General features: G+C 53.0%; 7 protein-coding genes across 10 annotated transcripts; 4 read left to right on the top strand and 3 right to left on the bottom strand.

Annotated features, from left to right (window-relative positions):
• Positions 1–81: 81 nt before the first annotated feature.
• Positions 82–5,092, top strand: NCU11324 (PX domain-containing protein). Of its 3 annotated transcripts, none has more exons than XM_011395019.1 (8): positions 323–1,128; positions 1,211–1,482; positions 1,613–1,842; positions 1,959–2,267; positions 2,335–2,629; positions 2,685–2,776; positions 2,830–3,083; positions 3,140–5,015. In XM_011395019.1, the coding sequence occupies exons 2-8, from the start codon at positions 1,248–1,250 to the stop codon at positions 4,629–4,631; spliced, it is 2,907 nt and encodes a 968-aa protein (XP_011393321.1). In that variant the 5' UTR covers positions 323–1,128; positions 1,211–1,247; the 3' UTR covers positions 4,632–5,015. The 3 variants fall into 3 exon arrangements, with proteins under 3 accessions (XP_011393322.1, XP_011393321.1, XP_011393323.1); XM_011395021.1 differs by having other exon boundaries at positions 576–859; XM_011395020.1 differs by having other exon boundaries at positions 82–1,482; positions 3,140–5,092.
• An 863-nt stretch (positions 5,093–5,955) lies between these two features.
• On the top strand, positions 5,956–9,745 carry tca-12 (tricarboxylic acid-12). The gene is made up of 6 exons (XM_001728134.2): positions 5,956–6,324; positions 6,592–6,649; positions 6,787–6,860; positions 6,938–7,266; positions 7,342–8,565; positions 8,636–9,745. The coding sequence occupies exons 1-6, from the start codon at positions 6,283–6,285 to the stop codon at positions 8,853–8,855; spliced, it is 1,947 nt and encodes a 648-aa protein (XP_001728186.2). The 5' UTR covers positions 5,956–6,282; the 3' UTR covers positions 8,856–9,745.
• Positions 9,746–9,750: 5 nt separating this feature from the next.
• NCU08337 (hypothetical protein) lies at positions 9,751–11,402 on the bottom strand. The gene is made up of 2 exons (XM_960147.2): positions 10,270–11,402; positions 9,751–10,177 (listed from the first exon to the last, which is right to left on the bottom strand). The coding sequence occupies exons 1-2, from the start codon at positions 11,267–11,269 to the stop codon at positions 10,071–10,073; spliced, it is 1,107 nt and encodes a 368-aa protein (XP_965240.1). The 5' UTR covers positions 11,270–11,402; the 3' UTR covers positions 9,751–10,070.
• A 2,158-nt stretch (positions 11,403–13,560) lies between these two features.
• NCU08338 (hypothetical protein) lies at positions 13,561–16,794 on the top strand. The gene is made up of 2 exons (XM_960148.3): positions 13,561–13,833; positions 13,911–16,794. The coding sequence occupies exon 2, from the start codon at positions 13,933–13,935 to the stop codon at positions 16,591–16,593; it is 2,661 nt and encodes an 886-aa protein (XP_965241.1). The 5' UTR covers positions 13,561–13,833; positions 13,911–13,932; the 3' UTR covers positions 16,594–16,794.
• NCU08339 (endosomal P24B protein) lies at positions 16,679–18,435 on the bottom strand. The gene is made up of 3 exons (XM_960149.3): positions 17,719–18,435; positions 17,165–17,560; positions 16,679–17,056 (listed from the first exon to the last, which is right to left on the bottom strand). The coding sequence occupies exons 1-3, from the start codon at positions 17,914–17,916 to the stop codon at positions 17,039–17,041; spliced, it is 612 nt and encodes a 203-aa protein (XP_965242.2). The 5' UTR covers positions 17,917–18,435; the 3' UTR covers positions 16,679–17,038.
• Positions 18,436–18,699: 264 nt separating this feature from the next.
• NCU08340 lies at positions 18,700–21,065 on the top strand. 2 transcript variants are annotated; one of them, XM_011394887.1, is made up of 5 exons: positions 18,700–19,016; positions 19,486–19,693; positions 19,785–20,029; positions 20,116–20,181; positions 20,256–21,065. In XM_011394887.1, exons 2-5 carry the CDS (start codon positions 19,537–19,539, stop codon positions 20,343–20,345), a joined length of 558 nt encoding a protein of 185 aa, XP_011393189.1. In that variant the 5' UTR covers positions 18,700–19,016; positions 19,486–19,536; the 3' UTR covers positions 20,346–21,065. The 2 variants fall into 2 exon arrangements, with proteins under 2 accessions (XP_011393189.1, XP_011393190.1); XM_011394888.1 differs by having other exon boundaries at positions 18,997–19,693; positions 20,256–20,980.
• Positions 21,066–21,281: 216 nt separating this feature from the next.
• Positions 21,282–25,648, bottom strand: NCU08341 (CLAP1). Its single transcript, XM_960151.2, has 2 exons — positions 25,146–25,648; positions 21,282–25,069 (listed from the first exon to the last, which is right to left on the bottom strand). The coding sequence occupies exons 1-2, from the start codon at positions 25,214–25,216 to the stop codon at positions 21,595–21,597; spliced, it is 3,546 nt and encodes a 1,181-aa protein (XP_965244.1). The 5' UTR covers positions 25,217–25,648; the 3' UTR covers positions 21,282–21,594.
• Positions 25,649–27,430: the final 1,782 nt, after the last annotated feature.

The raw sequence follows: 27,430 nt of genomic DNA, 5'->3' as shown, positions 1-27,430 counted from the left end.
GTTGTCGTCGTCGTCGTCGACTACCATAAAGCATTGAAGCGCAGTGCTTTGAAACATTGGCAGACGGTAAAGCGACGGAAACTCCGAAAGAAACAAGTGACGAAGCGAGAACGGGAGTGCCGGAATTGATCACCCGGACTGGCTGGGCTGTGTGACGGAGAAACTCAAATCACCAGCTTTTTAGCCCGGAGGAGCCAAACAAGAACTAGAGGTAGTAGTTACGTCCTGGACGGCGTCAGCAAAGACCCTGAGTTCGGGTACAGCCACGAGACCATAGAGGTACCTTATCTCTTACACTATCACATTGCCTTTTTCGTCACGTACAACCTTTTTTTGCCCCTGTTCCTTCGCTTCAACGTTATAGTCCTGCTCTGCCCCTCCGCAATGATCACCTCGCTTCCACGTAGGAAGAAACTAGCCTGGGACAGACGGGCGACAAACTACGAGCTAACGGCCCTCGCTGTCATCACACCTTGACCTCTCTACCTCTACCTCTACCTCTATTGTACCCCTCGTTACCTCCTTTCCTGGTGTTAGCTAAAGACCTGCCGCCCGTCATCTAACGGGAAAGTGTTGGAACTTTGTTTGTCATGTGTTGGTGTTGAGCCTGCCAACTTTTGGTTGTTCCTACCAGCTCTTACCATTTACCTATATACTTGCTACCAATACACCGCCTTTCAGCCAAATAGACCTCGCCTTTTCCGTCTTTCGTCCAGTCCTGACCGACCTCTCGTTTAAGAGCCAGCCCCAGTGGTGAACACTTCTTACGCAAAAGCACCAGCATCCTCCGTCAACTCCAGTCCAGTCTGAACAAACACCACTCAGTCTTTTGGCCGCCAAACCTGAACCAAGCCACACAGTAGGTATCTCACCTACAACCAAGTTCCTTTTTCGGACACTGGCACACCAACAAGACTGCGCCGAGCATTACAAGAACGACAACACCCATACGCGCCATTAGCCAAGAGGTGCAACACTGCCCACAAGCCTGCGCAACCCCATACCTTACCTTGGCTGCCCCACCAAAGCATACGTAAGGGACTCTATTTGAGGCAGGGCCCGGCACTCTCATACTACATACCAAGTCTCGCCGCGCGGCAAGCATATCTACATACAACGACTCGTACCGTATATAATCCCGACAACATCTCTCCTCTCTCATTCTAAACATCGAGAGCCTCAAACTGATGAACGAGGGTTCTTGCAATAGTGCCTACTAGTCGAACACAATACCCCTTCCGGCAAGCATGTCATCGAATTCCGCCGAAATCGGCGAACTGTCACCACAGCAGCAGAACAAGGAAGCCCAGAGCAATGGCAGCTCCGCCGTAGAGCCCAGCAATGCTTTGCCCAGCGGTCTTCCTACCCGCTCAGCAGTCCCAGCTCCGCTTACAGCAAACAAAAGCCCGGCGGTTGATGGACAACAGGATGACCAGGCGCTGGTATCTCCACGACATATGTTGACAGGAAAACAAGAACACTGTAGGTGGTTGTACTGGTTTTGCCCCTCTTGAAGGAGTCCCTTTCCCTTCGCCGAATTAAAACTACACCCGGGAGCACATCTGATCTGGAGGAAGCCTCTGACTAACGATCCACCCAACCCTTTGAACAGATCTTAAGCGGGAACTCGTTTCGGAGCAGGTAAAATGGGAGATTTCGGAGCTGAACTCGCCAACCGCATTGCGACGCTTTGGAGCCCCATTCAAGTCCGACCTTGGGGAGATTTCGCCGCTGGATTCTGAGCTGCCGATCCTACGGTACATCTTCGTACACCATGTTCGCGAGTTCCCTTTTCTCGACAAGGCGAAGGAGAAGGAGTTCTGGCAGGATAAGTTGCAAGTGGTATGGTTACCCGTCCTCGGTGTCCTACTCCGAAAGCACTGCGACCCCGAAAAGAAGAAAAATAACATACGTCATGGATTGGGCTTCTTGCTGACAACGATTCGGAAACATGATAGTTTCTCGAATCCTTTGCGAGCAAGAACATCTCATCATCGGAAGATCGCCTCGAAGAAACGAAGCGCAGGAAGCTCGCGTTGAAAGCACAGAAGTTGGTCGAGTTGATGATGGTGTCAGGTGTTCGTACATCTTCTGGGTTCGAGGAGAGGATACGGTTCTCCGAGCTGGAAATCGTGGACGCAAACGCAATTGATACTGGGGTTCTCTCTTCCATGCCAGAGGGCAACTACTTGCACGGGTGGGATGTCAACATTGCCGGAGTTCGCATAACCTCGATTAAGCGAAATATCCGGTACCACAAGCATGCTGTACGTCTCGCCTTTTGGATAACTTGAAACCTGATGTGGTGAGGATCCCCAGACTGACACTAGGCAGGAATTTTTACTTCGGGTAAAACGAAAAGGAGAAAAGGAATACTTCGTTGGAAGGCGGTACGGCGACTTCAGCAAACTTTATAAGAATCTTCGGCTCGAGTTGCCCGGCAAAGTCCTCCCCGTTCTTCCCAAGAAGAACAAGACGAGCACGACAGCAACGGGCCTTTTTGGTGGTGGGGACGACTCGGAGGTTTCGTCTATATCATCTGTTTCTACACAGATGGTCAACAAGGATGCTCAACCGAACGGCGAGAGCGGGAGCACGGGCGGTGTCTCGAGGTTTCTTTCTGTGAGAGGTGAGTCATTGTCTTATGATGCGGCTACGAAAACATGAAGCTTACCGGTTTTTAGAGCATCGCCGTACAGGCTCGTCGTCTTCTAGGCGGTCATCTCCTCGTCGGTCTGTGGACGATCACAGGTCGGATAGCCCGAGAAAAGAAGAGGTCTGTGGCACTTTGGATACCAGACAAGAGTTAATGGCTAACACTCTTCGTAGAACGTAACGCTCTTCCGCGAGAGCCAAAGGATATCCCTCCGCGCCTTCCTGCGCACCCTACTACAAAACCCACAGATTGCTCATACAAAAGCCATATCAGACTTTTTGACCAATAATCCTACAACCCTCAAAGATGAGGATTTGGAGGACATTGTCCGTCGAAAACAAATGGATGAGAAGAGGGTGGAGGAGCAGAAGAAGTTTTATGAAATCGCCCGGAAGCGGGCGGCGGATCTGGATGTTTATATGGAAAAGTAAGTCTTACGAGGATGAGGTCAGGGATTCCAGTGCTGACAATAACGTCTTGTAGGTTCCGACAAGATATCGTTGAACATAACGGGTTGACCAATCTGTTCAAGGAAATCAAAGAGAAGGAAACGATTCAGGATCTTAGCATCCAGTACCAGAAGTTTGCCGAGTGGCTGCGGATAGAGGTCGCTGCCACGATATACCACCTGTTCCTCGCCGAAGACAACTCGCCTGAGCTGTTTGCCCAAGCGAAGAAGATACATTCTTTGATTCCATACACGATTATGAAGAACGTCATTAGGATCGCCAACCCCGCCGCCGTCATGTCCAACGTTCTCGATATCTTCCTGGCTCAACCATTCGGTACCAGGTCCTTGATGCAACGCATATTCTCCCTGACCCTGAACGACGGCATCAGGAGCGTTCAGAAATCTATAGACGCGCTCGCTGCCAAGATCGGCGACCCCGTGTTCGTGGACAAGCTTAAGCAGTTTTCAGATGGCGACGAGGCCCTAAAACTTGCGATCAGGGAGGAGGCTGTCCAAGACGATGTCGACATAATCGTTGCGATCCTGCGATCAGAGCAGATCTATCCGGCTCTCAATGCTGACCAGGTTACGCGACTGTACAATGCATACGTGGCTTTCAACAGTGCGGTTGAGAACGTGGACGAGGAGCTCAAGCAGGGCGCCCAGCTCTTCTCGTATCTCAAGCAGCTCATGAAGCTCTATCTCAGACAGAGGGACAAGTCTATGATGCTCAATCTTATTGAGGAACCTGTCACCCTGCAGCTGTTCAGGGATCTGTTCACAATCTTCTATGAGCCGCTTGTCAGGGTGTACAAGTCGGCGAATGTCTACAACAGCGTCACCGACTTTGCGGTGTTCGTCGATGACCTAATTCAGGTTGTTGAGAAATGTCGGGATCAGGATGCGTCTGCGGATCCTAACCAGACCGTGCAGGCGTTCATCGATTTGTGTCAACGCCACGAACAACACTTTTACAAGTTCGTCCACGAAGTTCACACGCATGACAACGGCTTGTTTACTCAGCTGATGGGCTGGATTGAGGGCATTCTTGAGTTCCTACGTCACGGACCCAAGAACGGCACGCTGGATATCAACGCGTTGTTCGAGGGGGCGGTGCAAAGCGGCGCAATTGACCATGATAAGGCGATAGACGAGATCAACAAGCTGATCGCGTGGCAGGAAGCCCGCAAAAAGTGGCACCAAGACAAGACTCGCCAGAAGATGGCGGCAGAAGGAGGTGCCATGGGTATTGACGCGGTGCCTGGAGGGTTCAGCGCCAGCGACTTTGGCCTGGACCAGATGGACCTGGAGGACATGCAGTACGAAGACGATCTGTCGGACTCGGAGGCGGAACAGGAGGTTCAGGAGGAGATGGACCCCATCGATGCCGAGCGGAGAAGGAGGACCAAGAAGCAGGACCGTCTACGACGGAACGCCGGAGAGCCCACGAAGCCGGAGGTTTCGGAGGTCCACAAGCTTAAGGACGACTTTTTGGCAAAGCTGAGACAGGTACTTGCCCAGTAGTGCAGTGCAGTCTAGTCTAGTGTGATCTGGTGTAGAGGGCTTGCGGGCGAGTCACAACTCTACAACGTATGTTACTGATAAGTCAAATGACAATAGAGTAATGATTATCGCCATCATCCCAAAGACAAAGTATGGTATGGGGGTGTTTCGGGATCATGGAACTTCAGAGAGAAACTAAACACAAGTGAGGGTTCGCCGGCATGAGCCGGACGAACCGAACAGGGATGCCGGCGGAATTTACGATACAGAGCAATACGTACACGGATTTCTCGGGTATAGCATGACATCACTGGCGATATGTTTGGAGCAAAGATGAGGAAGGAGAGTATGATGCCTTAGTTGGTAGTAGTTTGAGTGGGGAAGAATGCGAGTAGTATAGCACCTAATGTCCTGTAGTTCTTTTCATAACGGTTCAAATAATGTTTGTAGTTTCTCGTTATAAACCTATTATGTATCGATGTGTTCTTGGGATGTCCCGGATGACAGGTGTTGTACACCACACTACAGGACGACAACGTTCAGGGGTTTGTTCGATTTGGCTGTCCGTGAGTGGTTGGTAGTTGGCATGCCGAGGATAAATATTTGGCTTAGAAGGACGACCCCACCGTAGAGGCACCGCCTGCACATGTTTTTGGATACACCTCCAGCGAATCTCAAGTCGGCGCCCACAACAATGATAACGTGACCTGTCTTTGGAATCTAGATGGAAGACGTCGTCATGGTGTTGGAGGGCTAGAGACGAGAGTCTTCTGGAGCAGCAACAACAACAACGGCGAGAGAAAGAAGGAGATGCGCCGGGTTTGGAAGTTGTCGTTCTCTTAGATCTCTCGGGTCTCTGCAGGGAACAGAGATCACGGGCATCATCCGAGGCTAACACGCCATTGGCCCTGGCTGCGCGTTCGCCAGCCTACGGTAAGAACAAAGTGGAAGCCAGGCACTGATCGCTGTGTAGTGTAGAGGGTTAGGGGTTTGTCAGCATCCGGATCGTTGAGGCTCGACAGGGCAGCTTGTGGAGGGGCACGGAAGAGCAGACGGCGACCCTCGACGGGGCGGCGGTTGACGGTGGAGCCAGACGTAGCGCGGGCCACATGCCGGCAACTCGGGTAATACATTGTTTGTGATTGGTCGGCTCTTTGGTCGAGTGAGTGCGGATCGGGTCTTGGAACCATCGAAACCGAAACTGCCCTGCATGGACGTCCTTTTTGTCTGACAGTGGCAAGCCCACTTTTGGGTCGTGCGGAAGTGGAAGGTATCTTTCAGTGAGGATGGATGTGGTTGCGGTGCCCGTTCGTTCGGCAAGCAAGGGAACTGGAGGTGCTCTCGAGTCCAACAGGCCAAAGTGCCACTGGGTCGGCTTCCGAGTGAGTGAGGTGTGGGTGTAGTGTAGAAACCAATTGTCAAATATTTGCTACGTGACCCCGACTCCCGAGCCCGTAGGGAAATTCGCAATTGTAATAATCCAACCCGGGCCACGCCGTCCAGCACCACCACCACCAACCCACTCCATTCCCGTCGTACCCGTCCATCCTACCACTACCTCTACCTACCTATCCCCAAAAACCCACCATCCCGTCCCGCCCGTCCTCCCCCCCCTTCGACACCTCACCTACTCACCTACCGACTGTCAGTAGTAGTGAAGTGTTGTTGAACAATGTCCTCTTTGGCTTGGAGAAAGTTGGCTGCGGCGCCCACGGTGAGTGCTTTTCCTGTTCATTCATCTGGACCTCGGTGCTGTTTTGCGTGCGCGCATTGGCACCCTTGCAGAGCCGAGGAACAAAAGCGGGGAGAAATCAGGTCGTAAGGAGGAGGAGGAGGAGGAGGAGGAGGATGAGGAGAGAGAACGAAGCTCTTGGGGATCTCCAGTCGCAGTATTGTGCACATGGAGACAGGAAGCGCAGCAGTCTACACACACCGAGAGAAAAGAACATTGTCACTGACCAGAGTCTCGTCTTCACACCAGCTCGCGCGTGCCGCCAGCAGAGTCCAGAACAGAGCCTTTTCCTCGACAAGGCCGGCCGGTGAGTCCGAAGCATCCCGTCCTCCCACGCTCCGATCTCCCCGTTCCGCCTTCCGCCGTCGCACGCACTGCGCTTCACGGATGCCGCAAAGGGCACTACTGTTCATGTTCACCCAAGGCTAACGGGCGTCATCACAGCCCGCGTCATCGCTCCCGGTCCTCTCCGTGCTAAGGAGGCTTCTCCCCATCTCAGCAGCAAGTACCATGTCATCGTACGTGATATCCCCTGCTATCCGATCACATGGAAAATCCCGCCCAAGAGGTGTTGACACGATCTCCCCTTTCTCAGGACCACGAGTACGATGCCATCGTTGTCGGTGCCGGCGGTGCCGGTCTCCGTGCCGCTTTCGGTCTCGCCGAGGCCGGCTTCAACACCGCCTGCATTTCCAAGCTCTTCCCCACCAGATCTCACACCGTCGCTGCCCAGGGCGGTATCAACGCTGCGCTCGGCAACATGCACGAGGATGACTGGAGGTGGCACATGTACGACACCGTCAAGGGCTCCGACTGGCTCGGTGACCAGGATGCTATTCACTACATGACCCGCGAGGCTCCCGCCTCCATTGTCGAGCTCGAGAACTACGGCTGCCCCTTCTCCCGTACCGAGGACGGCAAGATGTAAGTCTCTAACCCGGGAAACCGTGCGGTCCGGAGCGCCCGAGGATGATTGCTTACAGTCTACACTCTCTACAGCTACCAGCGTGCTTTCGGTGGTCAGTCCAAGGAGTTCGGCAAGGGTGGCCAGGCCTACCGCTGCTGCGCTGCTGCCGATCGTACCGGCCACGCTCTTCTCCACACCCTCTACGGCCAGTCTCTCCGCCACAACACCAACTACTTCATCGAGTACTTCGCCGTTGACCTGATCATGCAGGATGGCGAGTGCCGTGGTGTCCTCGCCTACAACCAGGAGGACGGCACTCTCCACCGCTTCCTCGCCAACAACACCGTCCTCGCCACCGGTGGATACGGACGCGCCTACTTCTCCTGCACTTCCGCCCACACCTGCACCGGTGACGGTTCCGCCATGGTTGCCCGTGCCGGTCTCCCTAACCAGGATCTCGAGTTCGTCCAGTTCCACCCTACCGGTATCTACGGCGCCGGCTGCTTGATTACCGAGGGTGCTCGTGGTGAGGGTGGTTACCTCCTCAACTCTGAGGGTGAGCGTTTCATGGAGCGTTATGCCCCTACCGCCAAGGATCTCGCCTCCCGTGATGTCGTTTCCCGCTCCATGACCATGGAGATCCGCGAGGGCCGTGGTGTCGGCCCTGAGAAGGACCACATCTACCTCCAGCTCAGCCATCTCCCCGCCGAGATTCTCGCCGAGCGTCTCCCCGGTATCTCTGAGACCGCCGGTATCTTCGCTGGTGTCGATGTCCGCAAGCAGCCCATCCCCGTCCTTCCCACCGTTCACTACAACATGGGTGGTATCCCCACTCGCTACACTGGTGAGGTTCTTACCGTCGATGAGCAGGGCAACGACAAGGTTGTCCCTGGTCTCTTCGCTTGCGGTGAGGCTGCTTCCGTCTCTGTCCACGGTGCTAACCGCCTTGGTGCCAACTCTCTTCTCGACTTGGTCGTCTTCGGCCGTGCCGTCTCCCACACCATCCGTGACAAGTTCACTCCTGGCTCCAAGCTGAAGCCCATTGAGGCCGATGCCGGTTCCGAGTCCATCGAGGTCCTCGACAAGATCCGCACTTCCGACGGCCCCAAGAGCACCGCCGAGATCCGCCTCGCCATGCAGAAGACCATGCAGCGCGACGTCTCCGTCTTCCGTACCCAGGAGTCCCTTGATGAGGGTGTTGAGAAGATCACCCAGGTCGACCAGATGTTCGACCAGGTCGGCATCAAGGACCGCTCCATGATCTGGAACTCTGATCTCGTCGAGACCCTTGAGCTCCGCAACTTGCTCACTTGCGCGTAAGTGGCCCTTGCGATGATTTTGAGAAAAAGAATTGGTGAATATATACTGACAAAATTGCGAATACAGCACCCAGACCGCCGTCTCCGCCGCCAACCGCAAGGAATCTCGTGGTGCCCACGCCCGTGAGGATTACCCCGAGCGTGACGACAAGAACTGGATGAAGCACACCCTCTCTTGGCAGAAGCAGCCCCACGGCAAGATCGAGCTCGGTTACCGCCGTGTCATTGACACGACCCTTGACGAGAAGGAGTGCCCTCCTGTTCCTCCTTTCAAGCGTGTCTACTAAGGAACTCAACGACTGCGCGATTTTATGATACGAATTCGATAATGGAGTCGTGTTTTATCCGCTGAAGAAAAGGCGTTCTTCATGAGTTATAACCTCACATGGTGCCATTGTCGGAGTCGGTCCGGTCGGTCGATGTTTTTCTATGATCACAGGTGGTGGTGCAACATACGAAATTATCAACAAAAGACGTTAACAAATCCGCCAAAAAGCTCTCCTGATACTTCGCTAAATGGGGTGCGATATCAATGGAGCCCTTGGCTGAGTTGGTTGACGCGGTTGGTTTTTTTTCTACGTGCTTTGCGACTGTCCATGTGTGCGTCCATTGTACAGGTTTTTGGGAAAGAAAGAAGCATACATGAATATTGCATATAGCCCGGGATGGAAGGGAAGGTAGGAAACGACAAGCGAGGGTTGGAAAAGAAGAACAACCGAATCAAGGGTCCTAAATCGGGTGGTCAGGCTTCAGCGGTTGGACGAATGCCTTAAATTCTGCTCTCGACCAACTTTGGATTATGGTTATCATACCTTAGACGCAGTCGAGAGAGACAGAGACAGAGAGAGGTGGAAAGATCGAAAGAAAGGAGGAAAGAAGGGGTGGTTGAAAGAATTGCATGTGGATGTAAGCAAGCTTAAATACTGTAGTCTTGTTTATAACTTTAACGGGCTTTTTTTTTTTTTTCCTTTCGCGACGAAGATCTGGCTCGTTACCACTAGTGTGATTGACTCCTCCGTCGACGATTGATCATTTTGACGCTCTGATTAACTCCGGCATGTACCCTCGTGGTTCGCCGAAAACAACATTCGTCGGGAATGAGTTGGAATCTAACTACTCTTTTTCTTCTGGATACAAAAAAAACCTAAGGAGCTGAGCAATGTCACTTTTACATGTTAGGCGTTTTTGAAGGGTGATGTAACAACCGTTTTGAAATATCAATCTCAAGAAGCTAACCGCTGAGAATGTACAGACACTCAAAACATAACAGCCATATACCGACAGGCAATACCGACATGAACCCAACACCTGAACACCATGCGCTTAACCATTGTGCAATAGCTTCGTTGCGAACCTCGCTCTTCGGTACAATCCAAGTATCTCGTTAACCGATTGGTCTCGTCTGTATCGCGGATACAGTAATCTCGCACCTCCCCCAGTTAACATGTCTTTTCCCTTTGGTCCAACTCTCGACTTACCAATACCATCCTCAAGCTCCTCCCTCAATTTGAAGCCTTGACAGACTCCGGCACGATCTCAACCTTCTCGCAAGCGGTATACCAAATCGCCGCCTCGATGATCTTGCAAACAATTCGTAGGTCATTTTCATCTGTTCACGCCACACAGTCTTGTCAGCCCATCCACCTCAATCTCCATCTCTGTTGGGCCACACAAACAAGATCATAGGAATTGATTACTCACCTCTAGGTGCATAAACCATAGTAAAAGTCTCCGGCACCGGACTCCTCACCGGCCACCACCACCACCACCACCAAGAAGATTCCCCCTTTTCCCCCCTTTTTCCACCAGAAGTAGTACCACCACCACCACCACCACCACCACCACCACCACGACGATGACCCCTCGTCGACCAAGCCATAGGATGTCTTTCCCCCCAACCCTTCTCCAACACCTCCTTGATATCGTCCGGATGCAGATTCGTGTGCATGCTCCGGTCAGAATGCGTATGGATATGGCAGATCTCCCCGTTTCCACAGACGTTTACGGGATGGCGCGAGAACAAGGCGAAGCCGTGTTTTTCTAGGCAAGACGTGGCGGTGACGAATTGGTTCGGGTATCGTTGCGCAAGAGACTCGAGCGAGCTGCGCAGCGCGTTGTAGATGGGGAGGGGGCCGGCCTGGTTGAGTTGTCTTTGCGGGGCGAGGCCGGCGACGGAGGGGCGCGGGCCGGGGCGGTAGGGGAGACCACCGGAGGAGGCTGCTGCCTTGTCGTTGTCATTGTGCCCGGTGGGATCATTAGTAGTATTATTATTATTATTATTGATGGCCAGTATCCCCGCAGAGGGAAGCTGACTCGGATCTCTCTCCGGCGCCTGCAACGGGTCGCGGATGGTGAACAGGCGATAAAAAGTCAGCCGGGCGTAGCCCGATGGCGTCGGGGGTGTCCCGCCTGGGCCGAGCTTGAGAAAGTTGAGATAGTCGTTGTGGATGAGCAGCATGATGGGCACGGAGATGATGGTGGCTTCGAGCAAAGCGCGGTGCACAAAGTGCATCCCCAGGACGGTCAGGATGGAAACGGCGAGGAGAGCGGAGGCGTCTAGGGTTATGTAGAAAGGGTCTTGCCGGATTACCATGTTAACTTGAGAGGAGGTCGCTGTCACGGGCTCGTCGGAGGATGAGGAGGTTGGTTGGGAGAAGGCAGAAGGCATCTTTGGGGTTTCGGAGGTTACTGTGAGAGACATTTTAGGAGTGGCGGTTGGCGACTGAGGTCGTCGTCGCTGTTCTTGGTGGGAGTTCAGTAAAGGTGGATGATGTGTTTGAGAGGTCCAAAGACCAAAGGGCTTTGATCGTCCTCTTGGACGTTCGTTATCGAACACAACTTGTTGGTGGTCCCAGCAACAATGGTTGAGAAATGCCGAGTTTGGCTGGGCGACAGCGGCTTTTTGTATGACGAAGGGGAATGCGAGTGATCAAGCAAAGGCTGTACCTACAGGTGCACAGACGGGTGTGATGCGTTTCTTCGTTACATGAAAAGACGTGCAGTCGGGATGCAAGTCCTTTGCGCAGCCTGTTATGCGGCAGGTAGTGGTGGTGCTGATGATGATGCCCAACCAGATAGAAGTCTTATATCACAGCTCCGACAGACTTGAAGTGAGACTCGAAGCGATGGCTGGCAGCCGTTGTGATATGAGATGTCGGCGAGCACGTGCCGAATGCCTAATAGCAATGATAACAGACAATCGAACGTGCACAATGTTGTTTTGAGAACAAAGAAGAAAAGACAAGACGACGAAAGATCCCAATGACAGCATGTCAAGGCATACCGTATCCTACCTTTGTGAAGGAAAAATGAAGGCGAAGCCACCACACTTCAACCATGTAACCCCACCCGGACCAACGATGATATACCATAGATTGCACGACTAGTTATATCGTACCTCTGGTGTGCAGATGTCCTACTAAATAGGCGTAGATAACAAGCTGGCGGCATCCGCTCTTCTTCAAACCTGCTGTTGCTTGTCACATCGAAGAGAGGACCTTTCGACGTTCGGACTGACATACTAGACTGGCTGGTTCGGGTAAAATGTCCCCACCTACATCATAACAGCGGTTTATGATGCATCTGCCCGTTTAGGGCTGGGTACGTTGTCGTTTGAACCGTGTTTAATTGGTTTTTTTTTTGTATAATCTGTTCGTACTCCCGCTAACTCGTATGACAAATTTTTGGGAACATGGTATCAGACAAAAGAGACCGTTAAGCACTTTGATTGAGGATGGCATGTCCAAAACCAAATTACTTCAAAGAGAGTACTCAAACATATCGTTGGACCGAGTGGTTCGGGTCAAAAAGAGCGGACAAGTGATGTGCCTCTTAACGGCCATCGGTATGACTGAGGAAAACCCTCGTTTGCTAGTAATCTCGATGACATGAAGTCTGCGGGGTGCCAACGAGAGGGCTGGTCGGTGTTTGGTATAGAAACCACGGCTCACGCAATTAGTTTCAACGTTCTGGATTTGTGAATGCTCACCTCTGGAAGACCGGACCTCAAACAGCTGCCTCAACCCAGTGGCATGGAATGTCTCATGGCTACCTTACGGTGGAACATTCCTAACCGTCTATCCCGTGTAGAGGTAGCGTGGCCGCGTTTCAGACTAAATATCATAATGATGAACCTCCGCATTTCAGACTGAGGCTCGACTCTCTCTAGCCTGAAGTTGAGGTGGGAGTGGTCAGCAGGACTGTTCCTTCGTCCTTGGCTTCTCCTCAAACCTCATTTATGGCTTTGCAGAAATCAAGCCGGCCTGGGTATGCCAAGCACACCATAACGAAGCAAACATATTAGATTCAATATCCGAATCAACATCGGTAGTGTGAGGAATGCGAATGTCGTCGTCGTCGTCCGAAGGCTGAAACAAGTCGTCGTCGTTAGGTTATCATTCTCCATGGGTCGACGTCATCCGTGGACCCGGCTCGTGGACAACATGGATTCACTAGGTGACTGCGATTGGACGGCACTGCTTCTACCCCACTTCAGGTGACACCCTCACGACCCTGAAGTCGTCGAACCTTCGTTCTCTCTTCACAGATTCAGACAATGGAGGTTCACACTCACCAATAGCAGCACGAACTGCCCAATATCTGTCTGGCGTACATGTCAACACCCAGTCGATATGACAAAGAACGCCGAGAAGAAACACACCCTATCAACACTGCGAGATAGGGACAACATTCTGTCATGGCTAGAGACTCCTTGTCCTCTTCCTTCTGATGGGCTAAGCTGTCGAGGTCGTGGAACTCGAGACCAACCTCCCAAGGTTACATAGTAGATGCTGGTGGTTTAGGTGCGATTCGATTCGCGTATCATGCCTTTCCGTTCTCAAAACGCGCTGCTCAACGGCAAACGGACGCATCGATGTCCTCGCCTGCGTCAACACACTGCAGCCTCCACAGCCAATCAATGCGGGGTCTCCGCACGAAAACGCCAAGGTTAACCGGGATGCAGGACCAGCCTCCTAGAACTCTCCGTCGCTGGATGCACCTTTCGGAAGAGGAATGCGATTTTTTATGATCAGTTCAACATTCTGAGAAGCGTGTATTTACAGGCCTCTTTTTATTCGGGGTTGTCAGTTAGCGATAATTCAGCATTCAGTACACGACACCCGACGCGACAAGGACCCGGCGTCTGCTGGTTCTACCCTAGGCTCATTCCTTAGCTGACTTGCAGAGCTTCTTTTATTCTTCAAGGTATTGCGATCGAGCCAGGCATATGTACGCCTCTACGGTTTGCGACAAACGGTGTTAACTGTGAGGAAACATCTCATCGAGCTATGGTTTGCTTTCTGCCTCAGAAGCCCTGAGCCTGACCCTGCTATTTTATGTAGTATCTCAGTTCCCATTTCCACCATGGGGCTAAGTAACCTCAACCCGCTGCGGTCGCGCGATGCGAAACGTCCCAAGTTGCCCATGCACAAGCAGCTGAACCCTACAAGCTCATCATCACCTACGAAGGAACGTTACTCCGATGTCGATGGTTCTTCGGACGATTACTCCTCCGGTGATTCCTCCGATGACTTTTCACGATCCAGACCTGACCCTCGACGGTCTCGACATGCCTCCTCCTCAGCTTCCTCGAACTCCGGGCTGATGGCGCAAAGGCTGTCGCCCACCTCCCAGCGCCGCTCCCCTCGAAGACATCTCTACAGACTACCAAACAAGGTTATACGAGTATTGTGTATCGCCTTGATCACGACCATTGTCGTCTTCATTTTCGGTCTCGTGCGAGCAAGCCAGATGGAAAACAGAAGGATAGCTGAAGGGAAGGTCGAGAAAAAGCCACCACCTCCGCCGCCGTGGGAAAACTTCAAGTTTCTTACCCGATACTATGGCGGACTCAAGACATTGGTACCTGTTGAGGAAAATGTGCCCCAATATCCCAGGTTTGAAGATGAAGCTCCCTACAATGCAAGTGCGCCCTCCGCGCAGGAGGAAGGGGACAAGTCTGGCAAGAGAGATACTGCAGAGGGCTCATCAGCGGCACCCAAGGCCATACCACCAAGCAAGTCATTCCTGGACCATCCGGGTTCGGTTGTTCCAAACAGCCGTCAAGGATTCCAGGAGTGTCTCCTCGACGAACAGAAATCGATACGGATTCCCCCAATCCAATACTACGATGGCCGCCCCAGTGGATTTCCGGATAATGTTGTCGGCTCCTACGAGCTTCTTTCTCTTCCCGAAGACATATGTTTCGACCGATTCGGCAGATATGGCCCGTATGGCTATGGCTATTCGGTCAAGACAGGAGGCCTCGGGGTTGGCGAGCACGGCGACCGAGTTGGAGCTGATGAGGTCTGGAAATCGACCAAACAGGTGGATTGGAGCAGCAACATCGACTGGGCTGAAGCTCAACGGCGGTGCTTTAAAGCCAATGAAGGCCGTTACAAGCCAGTTGCAGCACATAAGAACCCTCTTCAAGGCTTCTATATCCAGGAGCAAGACGGAAAATTAGAACTGAAGACCAGAGCGGACGTCCAATCTTCCGAGATGACGGCTACTACGAAGCCTGCCGGAGAAAAAGAAAACGGGTCCGCCACACCTGAAGTACCCAAACCAAAGGGCGATGTTCCTCGGTCCGCCCTTGTTATCAGAGCCTGGGACGAGATCGACTGGAACGCCGAGAAGATTCTCAATCTTCGCGCCCTTGTGGCTGAACTATCTCTCGCCTCTGGCGGTCGCTACGATGTACATCTCTTGGTACAGGTACGCAATGACGGAAAGAATCCCGTCTGGGCCGACGACGAGGCCTACCAAAAACGCATCAACGACACCATCCCCGCAGAATTCCGTGGTATGGTAACTTTGTGGTCTGAAACCCAAATGCTCGCCATCTATCAGGGTGTCCGCGACCTTTGGACCAAGGGCCCTGAACTGCCTGTCCATGGTTCCTATCGTGGCTTGCAGATGGCTATGCAGTACTTTGCCTATAAGCACCCCGAGTATGAACACTTTTGGCAATGGGAAATGGACATCCGCTACACCGGCCATTACTACGACCTGCTATCCAAGCTGGAGGCTTGGGCCAAAGAGCAGCCGCGCAAGGGCTTGTGGGAGCGCAACGCGCGGTTCTACATGCCGTACGTGCACGGCACCTGGGACGACTTCAAGCAGATGGCGCGTGTGCAAACTGAGCACGGCATCGTCGGCGCCGACAACATCTGGGACAATGCCATCAAGAAGGGCAGTAACAAGGACAAACAAGAATCGCCGAACCAAGTGAAAACTAAGGGCGAGAAGAGCGTCTGGGGTCCGGAGCGGCCCAAGGACGAGAAGGACTGGTTCGAGCACGACCGGGATCCCGTCCCACCCACCAGCTACGAGCGCGACAAGTACGCCTGGGGCGTTGGCGAGGAAGCCGACTTGATTACGCTCAACCCCATCTTCAACCCGGAGGGCACCACCTGGGAGCTGGCCGACGACATCACGGGCTACAACGAAACAGGCAACATTGGCAAGCCGCCACGGCGCGCCCAGATCATCACTGCGAGCCGCATGTCCCGCCGCCTGCTGCTTACCATGCACCGCGAGACGGCCTTCAAAAAGCACCATGCCTTCCCGGAGATGTGGCCGGCCACGGTTGCGCTCCACCACGGCTACAAGGCCGTCTTTGCCCCTCACCCTCTGTTCGTCGACCGCGAGTGGCCAACCGAGTACATGGCGCACATCCTCAACGGCGGGCGTAACGGAGCCTCGGGCGGGTCGAGGACGTCCGTGTTTGGTAACCGCGAGCATAACATGAGGGGCCTGACATGGTTTTATAATGCCGGGTTCTCAGCTAACCTGTATAAGCGGTGGTTGGGGCTCAAGATCAATAATGACGGTGGGGAGCAGTTCGAGCTGAAGCCGGATAATAGCGCCGATGACCAGACGGTGTCGACGATGCGCGGCGGCGAGGGGAGGATGTGTTTGCCGCCTATGCTGTTGCATCCGGTTAAGGACGTTGTGTTGCCGGTTGAGCAGGAGGCGGAGGAGGCCAAGGTCACGATCCCAGAGTCGGATCCATCTGCTTGAATGTTTTGCTTGTTTATTTCGTTGAGCGGCGTTTGGGTGATATGTCTAGTGATAACTCTGCTTTGGCCTCAAGTGTCTTGAGTTTGGAGAAGCTTTGAACAGGTTGGGAGTGGCGTTGGTGAATATGACCTAGATGGCAATGCATCATGCAGTAATATTAGACATAGAATCGGGAAATGGAAGATATCTTTCCCCGGGACATCTTGATTACATGGTTCACATGCGTGAGACACGCTAGATTTTCGTTCGTCATGTAGTAGGCAGTTCCATTATCATATCATTTGTTTTCGTATCCCCATCCGGCTGACCCATCCCAAGCGCCCAAATATGAATGGTTCCCAAAGCAACTTGTCGTATAAAGCGACTTAAGTATTATGAAATTGTTGTTGTTATTGATGAGGGGGGGAGTATTCCATCCGATGGGGAGGCAGTATCGGGGTCCAGTTCAAATAACCCGCTTGACCTAGATCAGGAGTTCAGGGGTTAGCTCTTGAGTCCTAGCCATGTCTCCTAGCCTTCTTCTTCTTCCTCTCCCTTCCTGCCAGAGTCCTTGAAAGAGTTGTCAACATACCTCAAAGAACCTCTTCAACCACCAGACTTGGAACAGGGACTCGCCCACCACGACGCCAACGATAAACAGGTTCCACCACTTGACGCGGGCGTTGGTGCTCTCGGCCGTGTTACGGTGGGTGCGCTCGCGCACGACAATGTAGCTCTGCTCGTCCTTGACCATCTCCAACATCTCTGACAGCTTGCGCACCTCAACCTCGAGTGGGTCTTGGGGCGCGTCCGCCTCGGAAATGTACACGATGCCGTGCACGTTGAACGAAACCTCCTTGGTGTTGGCGCCCCAATGCTCGTTGCCGAAGCAATACACATACTTGCCGTCGTGCTTGGCCTCGAACGAAAAATCGCCGTTGGATATAGACTTTTCAAAGGTCTCGTATTGGTTTAGGGGGTTGGTGATCTATGCATCGGCCCTTGTTAGCTTCTCTGTTGCAGGTCTCTTTCTTGCAAGGTTCTTGTTCGGTGTCTGGTCGAAGAATCGAAGATCGATGATGATGAACAGTAGTAGATTGGCGGTCGGGCTACGTGAGGAAAGGTGATACGAAGGGGACGACGCACCCAGAAATCGATGTCGAGATTACCGGCACTGCCAAACTCGCGGTCGCCGACCTGGAAGGTCACCGTCATCTTGTCATCGCGATGGAGGTTCTCGTGGAAGCATTCGCGGCCGTGGGCGGGAAGGACGATGTTGTGAGCGGCGGCGGCGCCGAACAAGCTGGCCGAGAGCAGCAGCTTAGCTGCTGTGAGGAACTGCATTGCGGCCGATTTACGAATTTCCCGGGGATGGCGATGAGCGACTGTGGAGTTTGAAGAGGATTCAAGCAAAGATATGGAAGCTTCCGTTCTGGTTTCGCGAGACGTTTTGGGAGGACAACTTGGCGATTCACAATTACCCCTACCTCTCACAATTCTGGCAGGGCAGCAGAGTGGTACCTAGCGCGGCGCAAGGTCGGGTCCCGCCAGCATGCATGCGAAGTACCTAGGTACACCCAGCCCGGGGCCCCTTTCCTTGTCGCTGCTACCGCGAGCACCCAGGTCCGGGTGTTTGGCCTTGGCGTGTCCCAGCATGAACTGAGACTCTGGCCTATCAGAGTTGCCGGGGTACCGGGGTCCAGGACTCCCCAGGGGGATGACTGGCTTGTGAAGCTCGAGGCTATCAACAATGCCAAATGGCACCTTGGAAGCACAAAGGGACTGGGTAGGCCGAGAAGAAGGGTGCCGTGTCGAATGACGAGCGACTGTGACAAAAACATCAAGGGATTCGGTCCAATGTTCTTCCCTACTTGACCTTTCAAGGTAGGTAATCTTCCAGGAGGGATGGAGGGGTACCAGCAAGGTACCTCGTTGCTCCTGCGTGCTGCTCAGCCGAGTTGACGTTGATGCAGGCGAAAAGGGGCTGGCCAGATAAGGTAGTGTAGTGGTAGCTCTTGAGTAGAGGGCATCTGGTGGGCCGTGCACGCTCTGATGGCGGGGATGCAAGAGCCAAGGAGTCTGAGGAGTGGCCCCTCGAACCCACCCCAACCGAGCCAGCAGTCGTCCCCTCTGGCTGTTCTTTGGAAATCCGCCGGGGGCAACCAGGCGGCCATGCCAGGTGGGCGACCCGTGTGTGGGTGGGTGAGAGCGGGCGGGCGGGCAGGCTACTTGGTGTCGGAACGGTCGCCCTGCCCAAGAACAACTTTCAAAATCCGTGGCAGAGACCTGACGGCCGGAGACACATTCTCGCCCGCTTGCCTTCCTTCCACCGCACACCGCCATCAATCCTACCACCATCCACATTCAACACCATATTTCTGCTGCCACCGGTGACGCGCATCCCAAACATCGCCGTCCCCATTACTTGAGGACAAGCCTCCATAGTAAGTACCCCATCATTGTTGTCGCTTGTCACGATCCCCTTCTCTGGCCCCCCTGGCAGTCAGCGAATCAATCACGCCGTTGCAAGGCACCTCCGTGGTATCCCATCGGCGCTGCCTGCCACAGCTTTCCCATTCCGTGTCTGCCTGCCTCTACCTTCGCACTCGAACGCGTGTCTTCTGGCTGGTGAAGGACGTCGTCGAGTGGCCAAACGACGCCAACCAGTTCGTTACCCGTCGCAGCCCTGCGGGTTTACCTTGTCCGTGGCATGCTGTTGTGTGCCTGAGGATAGCGAATGGCCGGACACCACTTATCTGTCCTCACGCGGGCCGTCGTCATTAAATGCCCACCCGTTGTCCCCATTGTCATCAATCGCACACTTCCTCTCAACACCACCACCCCGACGAGCATTCAACAGTCCATCTCGGCCACACCAACGATCCATTTGCTTACGCTTTGCCGCCGAAACAGATAGTTTTCTACACTTGCAACCTTAGCGTCGCCTAATACACAACCGCCAAGATGGGCAACACGCTCTCGATATTCGGAAAGCTCTTCGATGGGCTCTTCGGCAAGAAGGAGATGAGAATTCTCATGGTCGGTCTCGACGCTGCCGGAAAGACCACTATTCTCTACAAGCTCAAGCTCGGTGAGGTCGTCACGACCATCCCGACCATCGGTACGCCACTCGCCATGCTCCCCCCCTTAGTACATATTGATGGCACAGACCCACTCCTCGCGCGAGCACGCTCACTGACATGTTTGTCCAGGCTTCAACGTCGAAACCGTCGAGTACAAGAACATTCAGTTCACCGTCTGGGATGTCGGTGGTCAGGACAAGATCAGGCCTCTGTGGAGACATTACTTCCAGAACACCCAGGGTATTATTTTCGTAGTCGACAGCAACGATCGCGACCGTGTTGTCGAGGCCCGCGAAGAACTCCAGCGCATGCTCAACGAGGATGAGCTCCGCGACGCCCTCTTGCTCGTCTTCGCCAACAAGCAGGATCTTCCTGTAAGCGCTACCCCTATCTACCCGATGCCTGCCATGTTCAGCAGCAACAGCAGCAGCAACAGTCAGCTAACATTGCGTGTTTTTAGAATGCCATGAATGCTGCCGAGATCACGGATAAGCTCGGCCTTTCCAGCTTGAGGCAACGCTCTTGGGTATGTTTCGAATTTCCCTTGTCTCACATGATGCATGCCTTTGTGCCCTAACACTAATTTTTCCCTTCACGTAGTACATCCAAGCCACTTGCGCTACCACCGGTGATGGTCTGTTCGAAGGTCTCGACTGGCTGTCGACTGAGTTGAAGAAGAAGAGCCCTTAAAGTGCTGGCTACACTTAATGACAATGCCCTTACTCTGCCCGGGTACAATATCCACGCTCGGTTAATTCCGCAATACACGCCCTTTAGCAACCGAACGAACTCACCAAACATGGTAACCAGTGGTTGACGACCGTCTCACAATAATCCGCGAGGCGGTTAAAAGGGGATAGCCAGCACTCGTTTTGCTCTTGTGATCGCATTTTCGGAAAGTCAGGAATACGCTTGATTCGGGATCTTGTACAGTTTGATACATCGCAAGGAGACTTTGCCTGCTGCTTTCCCTATATTTGCGTACGTTTTATGCTAAGGGCGGTACGGATACGGTTGCGGAGAGGGGGGAAATACTGGCAAGATATGAGTGTGATGATGGATGGGGGAGGAGTTCTATGAATACCAAGCTGCCACTTAACTTACCCTTATTCCCTTTTTTTTCTTTTTTTTCTTTCTTTTTCGTTAGAACCGCTCGGCGTCTATTGTTTTCTGGCCTGCTCGCTCATCATCAACTCTTCATATGCTTCAGGTGAACCAACGTTTCGTACTCGACATGTGTGCTTTTCCAATTCTGTTATGGTACCTGCTTCATGCAAGTTTCATCCGTATATCAAAATCAGGCGAAATAAACGCATCAAGATCTCTGTATATATGAAATGCGTAATTCCCTCGTACTCACTTGTCTCAAAGTTATCAGACGGCAGACACCGACTGGAAATTAATTCTGAACATCTAAAAGAAAGTGGACGTCGCGAATGTAGCGGCTACAGAAGCGACCAAGGAGGAACACCAAACTGGTGATCTCAAACCGTTCAACTGTCTTTCTGAAGTGCGGTAGCATATAGAGAACACATAATTACCTTTGAGCGAGATAAATTCGCACGTATGAACTACTCGGTATTCACTGGATGTTCAAGACTTGTTAGAAGTGAGAATGATCAAAAACACATTCACTGCTCTCTGTTTTCTGGCTGCCTACTAGTATATCCAAAGAGAATTCGTTCGTAAAACAAAAAAGCTGAGTGGCAAAGCGACCCTCCATTCAAGAAAAGAAAAGAAAAACACCAAGAAGAAACTCCGGATATCATGCTCTTACTGCTACTTGCCCCGTTACTTCCCATGTTCTGTTTCGTTTCCGTCCGTATGTACGTAGGAGCCGACTGTTCCTTATTTCCATACTCTTTTCTTTGTAGGTCTTTCTCTTTCTTTCTCTTTCTTCCTCCTTCTCTCTCTCAGCTATGGAAACACCCTAAACGCCCTACACAGCATGCTCAGCCGCATCAAGGTTATCAAGCGGGACATACCCATCATCCATATTCCTCCTCGCCGCACCGACACCCAGGAGATCTCGGACCTTGCTAACAACCCCACCAAACAATCCCCATCCGGCACCGCGCTTCTTCATGCGCCCCTTAATAGGACCACCACCAATCGTGTCCATCTCAAACTCATTAAGCGTCTTATCCATCCACTTCGGCCTGGCCCAGAACTTGAGGAACAAGCTGCTGACCACAACACTAACACTGCTAGCCGCCATAGCGGCGCCCGCGCCCATGGGATGCAGGTGGTACCCAAACGGCAAAAAGATGCCCATGGCAAATGGCAGGCCAATCAGGTTATACATGCATGCCCACGCCAGGTTCATCTTGATGCGTCGGAAGATGGTGCGGGCGAGGTGCAGCGCGGCAGGGATGTCCATCAGGTCGTTGGGCCGCATGAGCACCACGTCGGCAGCCTCCATGGCTACGTCTGTCCCGGAACTCATGGCGATGCCGACGTCTGCGGTGGCGAGGGCTGGAGAGTCGTTGATGCCGTCGCCGACCATGGCGACGACGGCGCCGCGCGACTGGAGTTGTTGAATGATGGCTTGTTTCTGGTCGGGCGAGGCGCTGGCGTAGACGTCCTCCGGGTCGATCCCGACGGCGGAGGCGACGGCGATAGCGGTGCTGCGTTGGTCGCCGGTGACGATGGCAGTCTTTACGCCCATGCGGTGGAGAACGGCGATGGCGGCGGCGGCACCGTCTTTGATGGTGTCAGAAAGACAGAGGTGGCCGGCGTATTTACCGTCGATACCAATGAAGATGGTGGTGGTGCCGGCTGGAGTGTTGGAGGGGGTGGACTTGTAGCGAGAGCTGGCGGCGGCTTCGTTGATTTCTTCGGCGGCGTTGATTGCGGATTCGGGGACCTCGATGTCGTTGTCCCGGAGGAAACGAATGTTGCCCACGTGTACACGGTAACGCGTCCTCTCCAGGGAAGTAGCTGGCTCAACCTCTGCGGTAATGCCCTGACCCACGGCTACAGTAAAGTTGCCAATGGTACCATCGATTGTTTCTTCCGCCTCAAGACCAAGCTCTGTTTTGGCTGCGTTGAGGACCGCTTTGCCGACGGGGTGTTCACTGCCCATTTCAGCCAGGCCCACGAGAGTCCACCATAGACGACGGCGCCAGTCATTATCCAGCCATACGGGAACAATGTTGGTTTTGGCGACGCTCATCTTTCCATACGTGATGGTGCCAGTCTTGTCGAGAACCACTTGAGTGATCTTGGTAATCGTCTCGAGAGCAGCACCACCCTTGACCAGAATGCCGTTTTCCGCACCAACACCTGTGCCTACCATGACGGCAGTAGGCGTTGCGAGGCCGAGAGCACAGGGACAAGCGAATACAATGACGGAAATGCAAAGTTTGATGCACACCATGATCTTGCCACCACTTGCGTCCTCCAAGAAGATCTTCGGGGGAGTGGACAGGACATGGCTCAGGATCATCCAAGTGAAAAATGTCATCATACCAAGGAACAGAATCATTGGCACGAAGTAGCCAGCCAGAGTGTCCGCCAGGCGTTGAATGGGAGCACGAGTTGTCTGAGCGTCTTGGACCAGCTTGACAATCTGGCTGAGCTGGGTGTCCCGGCCTGCACGAGTGACACGAAAGTCAACTCGCCCCGCGCCGTTGACAGTGCCACCGATCAACAGGCTTCCCTTTTTCTTCTGGACGGGCATGGCTTCTCCAGTAACCATACTTTCGTCGACATATGTCTCACCCATAACAATAACACCATCTGCGGGAATCTTATCACCAGGACGAACGAGAACGATGTCGCCGACCTGGATAAGCTCTGTAGGAATGACCTTCTCATCCGCTGCATTGCCTTCACGCGGCTCTTGAGAGTCGGAAGAGTCTGCGTTACGATCCCAACCCTCGGCAGCCTTTTGCGCCGCGATGGGGTCTGCATAAATGGTAGCCATCGATGGAGCCAAGGACATGAGGCGTGAGAGTGCCTTGGATGTCTGACCCTTGGCCCGATTCTCGAGGAAACGGCCAAAGGTGATGAAGGTGATCAGCATGGTACTGGTATCGAAGATGGTGCTCGGCCGGGTGTGCGGAGGAAATAATATTGAGACGACCATGGCGACAATGCTGAAGAAGAAAGCACACGAGGTGCCGAGAACAACAAGGACATCCATAGTCGGCGATTTATGTTTTATTGACTTCCATGCCGAAACATAGAAGCGCTTTCCGATGCCAAACTGAACCGGTATCGTGAGAACTAAGCAGACCACATCTCCAAGGTATAGACCTGGAATTAGTCTGACCTTGCCGAAGTCAAGGAACTTCAGGAACATTGGCAAGATCATGCTGATAAAGAAGACCGGGATAGCGAAAGCAGCCGAGATTCTGAACGCCTGCTTCCATTCGTTGATTTCTCGCGTCTTGGCGAGCGACTCCAGCTGGGCATTATTGTCATCATTGTCTGCCACAAGGGCATTGAAACCAGCGCCTTCGACGGTCTCGACAATAGCTCGAAGTCCTGTAACATTAGGTAAATGGGTGACAGTCAGCCTGGATGTCGCAATGGCCAGTTTGGCACTGGCGACTCCGGGCAGCGCAAGAACCGCATCTTCTAGCTTGTTGGCCGCGGCAGCGTCAATATTTCCATAGATCTTGAATTGTGCTGTCGAAGTACCCCCAGACTGACTGGGCTGGTCAAATGTACTGGTTAGAATCTTGGCATCAAACCCACGATCTTCGATGATCTCGACGATCTTGTCAGCCGGCAATAACGTTGGATCGTGCAAAATAACCGCTCGCTCAGCGAGAAGGCTGATGTTGAATTTCAGAACCCCGTTCACATCCTTGAATCCTTGTTCCACAGCTGAAGTGCAGGCGCCGCAAGTCATACCCTCGATAGCTACTGTCGTGGTCGCATTTGACGGTTGGGAGGATGTCGCCGCGCCGGGAACAGATTCTCTCTCGGGCTGCTTATGGACACTCTCAACAACAGTCGCCCCAAATCCGCGGTCTTCAATAGCTTCGCAGATGCCATCGGCACTCAACAGTGTCGGGTCATGCTCGATAACAGCTCTCTCGGAGAGTAGGGAAATGCTAAAATGTCGTACGCCGGATACGTCCTTGAATGCGTTTTCGACCGCTGATGTGCAAGCGCCGCATGTCATGCCCTCGATTGCGACAGTAGTGATCATTAATGGGGAGTCATCGGAAGCTTCCAGGTCTTGTTCGGGGTGCCTGGCGATCATAGGCGTCGGGAGGTCGGTGGCCAGCACCTCGGCGTCGAACCCTCGGTCTTCGATGATCTGTTTGATTTTGTCCGCGGTTATCTGGTCGGGGTCGTGCATGACCACGGCGCGTTCCATTACCAGGCTGACCGATACGCTACCAACTCCATTGACGCCCTTGAAGCCAGCTTCCACGGCCGAAGTGCAGGCGCCGCATCTGCGTGAAGTCAGTCACCATGTCTTCTCCACACCTCCGAGGGAGCCGAGACAAAGTCAAGTATTGTGCGACTCACGTCATGCCCTCAACCTTGAGGGTTGTGGTAGCCATATGCCCAGATGGGACTTGTATATATGCTGGTGCCATCTTGCTGGTTCCGCAAGAGCTCGTACAACGAGGCAGATGTTTTATCAAATACGCTGCAGCGCAAATGACATGCGGAAAGCGAGATTTCGAAGCGCAGTGATTCCGAAACAAGAGCCCCTAGGCTAAAACATAGGAGAAAAGCACGCTGTGTTCGGAGGGCGGCTCATATGGGAGACGACCCGGGACCACCGCTTTTGCGCAAAAGAGTTAAAAGGGTAAAGTAGGCGCCAGCTTCCAGCGATGGTGTTGGCGAAGTCGATGCAGTTAATATGTAGTGGAGGAATGAGTGTGAATAAGGACGGGTGTTAATATCGAAGGCATAGCGGAGCTTTCGGTACCGTTACATGAGACCAAATGGCGCCAAACCTGCAGCAGGGAGCTGGCAACTTTGACGAGGAACCCGGGAGAGTGGAGGGACGCAACCGGGGAGGGGGGGGTGGGGCTTGAGAAAGGAACTTTGGAAACATGAGCGGGAAGGGGTTGAGAAGAATCCTCCATCGACTGAAGGTTTGTCAGCCACTCACAGCGTACTTCTACGGTTCCTTGAGAATGCACACAGGGGTCTCTTACCACTGACACTTTCTCCTACCTATGGCGTGAAACGGGATCTGAGCGGGAGCCTTCAGGGCAATTCACGAAGTGGGGTGGGGCGAGATCCGAGTGACCGAGACCTACCGGACTGCCATTCAGTGCCCCTGGGACCCCGAGTTATCGTCAACAACCGGTATAGTAGGTAGGAACACAAAGTCTGTGCGATTCTTTCTCGTGGTATTGCGCCAGACAGGCGTCTATCATACATTGAACCAATACAGACAGAAACAACCCAGCAATCTCGTATAATCTTGTCCGAAAAGGTATCACAAGGCATCATGCAAGATAACATTGTACCTACGCAGGACGAGAGCCAGGACATATGTACCCATGTACATAGTCTATATGTTGGATTGCCATTGAGTTTTGGCCTGCACTTCTGACCTTTGCCCGATTAGTGATCATGGCTGCTTACCTTGCTGAGCTTACTTACTACGACACATAATCCTGATCTCGAGTCATGCTTCCCGTGCTATGGCTTGCTTGCTCAGCTTGACCGAAACAGTTGTGGTCGGTGTAACACAACACTCGGGCAAGAGGGGCTGAGAAATCCAGCGAGCTTATGGCCTCGCTTGATGGTCGAAAGGGCTGAGTAGAGTCACAAACTCAATTTCCATGCCGCATTCTGCTATATTTTTCGGGATTCTGCTTCACACTTCCAACAATCAAGAGGTCCAATATTGACGAGTCGTCACATGAGGTGCGGCTTGGATCGGCATTCATGTCCCAGTGCTACCTACGACCTGCACCTCCTTGTTAGAAACCCGCGATTTTTACCGATCGCACCACTCACCAACGCAAACAACAAAAGCCTCTCAACGATTGGACCTTTCAGGAATTGCCATGTGAACTCCCCGATCATAGAGGTACCGATAGGATGGCACCAAAGAACGTACTGCCTTCAGCAACACCACAACATGGGAAGGGTCTTGGGAATAGCGGGAGTGTCTTCATCGCCACGCTGTATGAACCACGGGCATACTGTGCAACACTATATTTTGAAAAGGAAGAATCAGATTGAAAACTGGCAGTTCACATCTTCAGAGATATCGTGGCGTCACGGCGATTACTCCTGATCTCTTTGTCTAGATTTCTCCACTTCAAACGCGTTGCCATCCCGATGTTTCAGGGGACCCCTTGCGCCTAGATTCGCAAATGCTGGTCACCAACAGGCGCGGCTTGTCGTTTCAAAACGTGACTTTGACACAGCCAATTTGGCGCCAAAAGTGCTCCATCAGCACAGCAGTCTCAAGAGCAACAAGAAAAGAGAGAGACGTACAAGAGCTGGGAAAGCTAACCGCTACCTCCGGCTGCGAGAAACACCATACCATGTACACATTAAGCATCAAAGCTGTACTGGGATTACATATTGAGCATTATGAAACCCATACTTGGTGTGATGGGTAAGTTTAATTAGGTGGGGTAGGTACTAAACGCATAGTGTCCGTGCAAAAAAGTACCTGACAGGGGGGTTTTTACTTTCGCTCGCGACCACAGTACGTAATTGCCCACAAAGTCGTACCGTGCAGATAGATTTCAGTTTCATGGCTTTTTACGCTTAGTACTTGGCGAGCTTGGACATTGAAGCCGGAGGCAGGTGCTCCTGGCGCTGGCTCGGTGCCG

The sequence above is a fragment of the Neurospora crassa genome, linkage group I, assembly GCF_000182925.2.
Source record: "Neurospora crassa OR74A linkage group I, whole genome shotgun sequence".
Taxonomy (NCBI): Eukaryota; Fungi; Ascomycota; class Sordariomycetes; order Sordariales; family Sordariaceae; genus Neurospora; species Neurospora crassa.
This window is presented reverse-complemented; position numbering and strand designations above follow the sequence as displayed.

Bases quoted from the DNA above. Each gene is read 5' to 3' on its own strand.
- NCU11324 (XM_011395020.1), top strand. From the start codon at position 1,248: ATGTCATCGAATTCCGCCGAAATCGGCGAACTGTCACCACAGCAGCAG. The intron at 1,843-1,958 runs GTATGGTTACCC...GAAACATGATAG, and splicing joins GGCAGGATAAGTTGCAAGTG to TTTCTCGAATCCTTTGCGAG. The intron at 2,777-2,829 runs GTCTGTGGCACT...CACTCTTCGTAG, and splicing joins ATAGCCCGAGAAAAGAAGAG to AACGTAACGCTCTTCCGCGA.
- tca-12 (XM_001728134.2), top strand. From the start codon at position 6,283: ATGTCCTCTTTGGCTTGGAGAAAGTTGGCTGCGGCGCCCACG. The intron at 6,861-6,937 runs GTACGTGATATC...CCCCTTTCTCAG, and splicing joins GCAGCAAGTACCATGTCATC to GACCACGAGTACGATGCCAT. The intron at 7,267-7,341 runs GTAAGTCTCTAA...CACTCTCTACAG, and splicing joins CGTACCGAGGACGGCAAGAT to CTACCAGCGTGCTTTCGGTG.
- NCU08337 (XM_960147.2), bottom strand. From the start codon at position 11,269: ATGTCTCTCACAGTAACCTCCGAAACCCCAAAGATGCCTTCTGCCTTC. The intron at 10,178-10,269 runs GTGAGTAATCAA...TGGCGTGAACAG, and splicing joins TATGGTTTATGCACCTAGAG to ATGAAAATGACCTACGAATT.
- NCU08341 (XM_960151.2), bottom strand. From the start codon at position 25,216: ATGGCACCAGCATATATACAAGTCCCATCTGGGCATATGGCTACCACA. The intron at 25,070-25,145 runs GTGAGTCGCACA...GACTTCACGCAG, and splicing joins CTCAAGGTTGAGGGCATGAC to ATGCGGCGCCTGCACTTCGG.
- NCU08339 (XM_960149.3), bottom strand. From the start codon at position 17,916: ATGCAGTTCCTCACAGCAGCTAAGCTGCTGCTCTCGGCCAGCTTGTTC. The intron at 17,561-17,718 runs GTGCGTCGTCCC...GCCGATGCATAG, and splicing joins ATCTCGACATCGATTTCTGG to ATCACCAACCCCCTAAACCA.
- NCU08338 (XM_960148.3), top strand. From the start codon at position 13,933: ATGGGGCTAAGTAACCTCAACCCGCTGCGGTCGCGCGATGCGAAACGT.
- NCU08340 (XM_011394887.1), top strand. From the start codon at position 19,537: ATGGGCAACACGCTCTCGATATTCGGAAAGCTCTTCGATGGGCTCTTC. The intron at 19,694-19,784 runs GTACGCCACTCG...ATGTTTGTCCAG, and splicing joins CACGACCATCCCGACCATCG to GCTTCAACGTCGAAACCGTC. The intron at 20,030-20,115 runs GTAAGCGCTACC...GCGTGTTTTTAG, and splicing joins CCAACAAGCAGGATCTTCCT to AATGCCATGAATGCTGCCGA.